Consider the following 5296-nt stretch of genomic DNA (forward strand, 5'->3'; position numbering starts at 1 on the left):
GGAAGAAGAGCTAAACCTTCAGGCCCTGACCATAGCAGATCACCTTTCTTTCTGGAAAGGCTGCTCTGCGGCCAGCTCTGTCACAGCAGTGCCCATGGCCTGTCCCTGCCTGCGCTCACAGGACTCACACACAGCAGGACGGTGACCAGGCTGCCAGAGCACTCAGGCCTTGCACCAACACAAGGGATGAGAAGGAGAGTGTGGGAGTGGAACGAGAACAGCTCTGGAAGGCCAAGCGCTGGTGCTCCCTGGCAGGGCTGCCAGGCTGGACTCTTTTCCCCTCCTCCCATGCACACAGGAACTGTCCCTGCAGCTCCAAACAGGCCTTGCAGGAAGGATAGAATGAAAAACAAGTCACTACAGAGCCATTTATTTTGTTTAAAGGCAAAGAGAGCATGGCTCCTGATTTACACTAGTGGTTATGAAAGAAAAGCAGACAGAGAATTAGAAAGGGGATGACAACATTATCACAATAAAAAAACAATCAATAACATATAATACAGATGACAGGCTGGATCTCTAATTAGTTACATTACAATTCCTATTCAGAAGCAGACGGGCAGTTTATTGTTTCAGAAAACAGTAAGATATGAGTTTCCACAGGGCATCCTTGAGCTCCTGGTTCCTCATGCTGTAGATGAGGGGGTTCACTGCTGGAGGTACCAATGCGTATAGAACAGACACCACCAGGTCCAGGGATGGGGAGGAGATGGAGGGGGGTTTCAGGTAGGCAAACACGGCAGTGCTGACGAACAGGGAGACCACAGTCAGGTGAGGGAGGCACGTGGAAAAGGCTTTGTGCCGTCCCTGCTCAAAGGGGATTCTCAGCACGGCCCTGAAGATCTGCACATAGGACAGCACAATGAATACAATACATAGAAAGAATATAGAGGCACCAAATGTAAGAAGCCCAAGTTCCCTGAGGTAGGCATCTGAGCAGGAGAGCTTGAGGATCTGGGGGATTTCACAGAAGAACTGGTCCAGGGCATTGCCCTTGCACAGTGGCAGTGAAAATGTATTGGCCGTGTGCAGCAGAGCACTGAGAAACCCAGTGGCCCAGGCAGCTGCTGCCATGTGGACACAAGCTCTGCTGCCCAGGAGGGTCCCGTAGTGCAGGGGTTTGCAGATGGCAACGTAGCGGTCGTAGGACATGATGGTGAGTATATAACACTCTGCTTCTATCAAGAATGTAAACAAAAAGAGCTGTACAGCACATCCTGTGTAGGAGATGGCTCTTGTGTCCCAGAGGGAGTTGGCCATGGATTTGGGGACGGTGATGGAGATGGAGCCCAGGTCGAGGAGGGCGAGGTTGAGGAGGAAGAAGTACATGGGGGTGTGGAGGTGCTGGTCACAGGCTATGGTGGTGATGATGAGGCCGTTGCCCAGGAGGGCAGCCAGGTAGATGCCCAGGAAGAGCCAGAAGTGCAAGAGCTGCAGCTCCCGTGTGTCTGCGAACGCCAGGAGGAGGAACTGGGTGATGGAGCTGCTGTTGGACATTTGCTGTCTCTGGGCACAGGGTGCTCTCGTAGGAGAAAAAGTCAGTAACAATTTAGTGGAGACTTCTCTGACATAAACCAAAGCCATGTCCCACAAACCCTCCCCTGTGAAACACAGATACACTTTTCTTTTTCTACAAGACCTTCCTTCAGCACTGTGGCTGTAGCCCTGCTTGGTGCTGGCCGAGTGTGCAACCAAGACAAAAGGGTCTCTACCCATGGACTCTTAATAAGTCAGCCCAACTCTGCAGATTTTGGCTTGGGCAGGGCTCAGTCCTGAGGTTCAAATTTTTCAGACTGATAATGCAGTCTGGCCTGTCGGGATTATAAGTGATAAAGAAAAGGAATTGTAAAGGCATTTTAAAAGTCACAGGTTTTTTTACAGTTTCACCACCGTCTCCCCTGGAGAATGTTCTTGGACATCAGAAATCCTCAACATTTCTGATGCACTCAGGGAGAACAGAGCAAGTCCTGCGAGACCAGAGGATGCCTGTGGGTCAGTGCAGAGTGAGGGCAGCTGCTCTGTCCCTCTGTCTTGCTCCAGCTGCCCTGGGCTGGCACCTTTCTGAGACGGTTATCACACTGCCATGTCACCCTGAAAAGCCACCAGGCACTGCTGAGAGCAGAGGGACCCACCTCAGACCATGACGTGTCCCACCCTTTCCTAAGGTCTCAGCACCCCATATTTAGCCCAGGACACACACGGCTCATTTCACAAACCAAACAGCATTTCTTCCATCATAGCATCTCTGCACTTCTGCATAAGCAATTCAGATAATGCTAACGTGCTATAGGACAGGTTTGCATCCTGGAGGGAAGCCCACAGCTTGGAAAAAAAACACTCAAGGAGACAGCCAAGAGTCCTAATGATGGCATTTGATTCAGGGAGACTCAGCTCATTCCCCAGCCCCACACACTGCATTGCCCACAGCCCCACAGGTCAGAGGAAAGCTGGACACGTGTTCCCATGGACACAGCTGCAGGAAAGGACCCACAAGATCAGGCTGTGACTCTGCAGCTGAAACTCCCATCCCCAGAGAGCCTGACAGCAAGAACCAGATCACACCAACAGTGACCCAGAGCAGCGGAGCAAGAAGGAAACTGCGGTGAGGGTGGGTGTGAGAGAGGCCAGGGCAGAGGCAGCCGGGCACTCAGACAGCGTCACCCTTCCCCAGCTGTGCAGCCACCTCCCACACACCAGCATTGCCGGGCAGCTGCTCTCAGCCCCTGTGCTCTGCAGAGGGAACTGGAGCTCTGGCTGCACAGGAGCTGCTTCATGCCTTGGAGCCCCCGGCCCTGAGGGCAGAGGCTTTGCTGGGTGGGAGAGGAGGCGAGGGGGCTGCTCACAGGAGGGATCTGCACTGCGGGGATCATACGGAGTTTTCTGTGTTCTCCCTCCCATATCAATTCTGAGTTTAGTTTCCTCTCATTTCTGATCATTTCCCTGCTGCCTGGAGATTTTCCCCCTGGGAACAGTTTCCCTGCCCATGTCTCTTCCCTGTCAGTGCTCACAGACCATCCCACCCTCTGTGCCCTCACCCTGGCCCTACAGATCCTGCCTGTTCACAGGGCACTGCCTGGGGGCATCTTCCTGTTTGCAGACTGGGGAAAAGGACAGGTCAGACTAAGGCTGACAGGTATAGCCAATGTGATGCTGGTGCTGTGCACAGGCAGAGCAGCAGCTGAAGGAATGTTAATGAGGATTCTGGAACATGTAATGATTAATTGGAGTTGCAGTTCAAGAGTATCGACTTGTTTAAGCATGTGAACTCATTTTCATTTTATCCTTTCCTGCACCCCCCAACCCTCGGGATTTGAAAATGAAAAGACAGGCTCAGGAAAGCTCCCTATCTGTCTGGTAATCCTTGCATTGATCTTCTGCTTGAGGCATCCACTTGGAAAAATCCTGGGGGTGATCTGGAGCTGTGAGCAGCTCTGATCCACACAGCACCCCCTTAACAGCAGAAGCACCTTTCCTGCCTTGATACGGGTCACTCCTTCCCCGCACAGCTTCCCCCCACAGCACCATGGGGATCTCCCCGGGCAGGCTGAGCGCTGACCCTGGCAGGCGGCAGAGTCCCTGCCCCGGCACAGCCCTGGGGTGCAGGGACCCTGCTCTGCAGGACAGCCCTGGGCACCCCTGGGTGCTCACCCAGCTTCACAGCTGTTCAACATTGCCTGCCAAGAGCCTCCTCCTCACAGATCCCTCAAGCTGTGCCTGTGCTAACTTTAGGAGATGCCTCCAGGAGCTACAGCTGCATTGCCCTGCACCCAGAGACTTACCGGGTCAAGGGCTGCAAAGATTTCTCCTCCAGTGAGCTCTCAGTCATCCTCCCCATCCTGACCACCTTTCATCTCCCTCTGCCTTGCTCGTCTCCCTGAGATCCCCAGGCAGAGCCCTCAGCCCTGCTGCGCTTTGCAGAGGAGCTGCTCCTGGGCAGAGCTGTCTCTCTGCAGCGCTGCCGCTTGCCATGAGCTCCCTCTGTCCCAGGAGCCCAGCCCAGCTCAGCAGCACAGGAGCAGCCCATGATGTCCCTTCCTCTGTCCCCTCTGGGCTCCCTCAAGCTGTCCCTGGGGCTCCAGGGGCACATCCTTTGAAACAACCTCAAGTAATCAGTGATGTTGATTCTCTCTCTTCAGCAGTGACACTTCTTGCCAGCATTGTGTTCTTTGTATTAAAAAGTAAATTGGTATGAGGATCATCTTTTCTTCTCTCATCATTAGGCAGGACAAAAAGAACGTTACAGGAAAGGATCTAATTTCTAAAAACTGGAGGAGGAATATGTTCACCGGAATGAATTTAGGCATTATATTTTGGTTTTATACTCATAGGTCTAGAGAGATATCCAGCAATCTTTTGGCCACGTCACGTCTGTGCTCTGAAGCAAAGTCTTTGCACACATGGGATCTTGGACACTTGGTACCAGGTTTCCACGGGGCAACTCAGAGGTTTCCTGGTGCCACAGCTGGGGTGGTTCAGCCCAGATGTGAGGCAATGTCCTCAGCCAGGGACCTGACTGGCTGAGCTGGAGCTGTCAGCGTTGCAGACAGAGCTGTGACACGGATGGAATAAACTGCCAAGGCAGGGTGGCAGAAGTTAGTTCATCTGGTCTGCAAGGACAGCAGCCTCCAAGCACAGCAACAGGCCAGAGCAAAACTCAGTCTAGATCTGTAAGTCAATTCAAGAGCCCTATAATGAGCTGTTACTCCTGTAGGAACAGTTAAAGGAGAAACAAACAACTTGTAGTTACTGATGAATTTAATAAGGGAAAGAAGTGATATTCTCTGTGTCTCTTGTCCTCCATCTTCACCAGCAAGCTCTCCCAGGCCTCTGTGACTGGAGGCAGAACAACCAGCAGTGGATGGGGATCAAGTCAGGGGTCCCTGGAACTAACACAATCCTTTCCAGTCTATGGGACAGGAGGGGCAGCATCCCAGGAGCTGAGACAGCAGGACCATGTCACAGTGAGGCCACTCTCCACCTTCTTGGAAAGCTCATGGAGACTGGGGGGACTCCCTGACCACTGGCAGCTCTCACACATTGGGTGTACTTTTCAAAAATGGCCAATGGGTGAGCAGGGGAACTGAGGGCTGTGCCCCAGAGCATGTTCACTGGGACCCCAGTTCTGGGTGTCTGAAGGTGACAGGGTTTACCCAGGGCAGGTTGTGCCTGTCCATCCTCTTTGCTCTCTGTGAGGAAAGGACAGGGTTGCTGGATGTGGGGAGAGCAGTGGTGATCTGTTACCTGGAAGTCAGCAAGGCATTCAGCATCATCCCCCACAATATTCTTGTGTCCAAGG

General features: G+C 52.9%; 1 protein-coding gene across 1 annotated transcript; it reads right to left on the reverse strand.

Moving 5' to 3' along the window:
* Positions 1–564: 564 nt before the first annotated feature.
* Positions 565–1497, reverse strand: LOC135999523 (olfactory receptor 14J1-like). The gene has a single exon (XM_065653093.1). The coding sequence runs from the start codon at positions 1495–1497 to the stop codon at positions 565–567; it is 933 nt and encodes a 310-aa protein (XP_065509165.1).
* Between the last annotated feature and the right edge of the window lie 3799 nt (positions 1498–5296).

Source organism: Caloenas nicobarica, chromosome 28 (genome assembly GCF_036013445.1).
Source record: "Caloenas nicobarica isolate bCalNic1 chromosome 28, bCalNic1.hap1, whole genome shotgun sequence".
Lineage (NCBI taxonomy): Eukaryota > Metazoa > Chordata > Aves > Columbiformes > Columbidae > Caloenas > Caloenas nicobarica.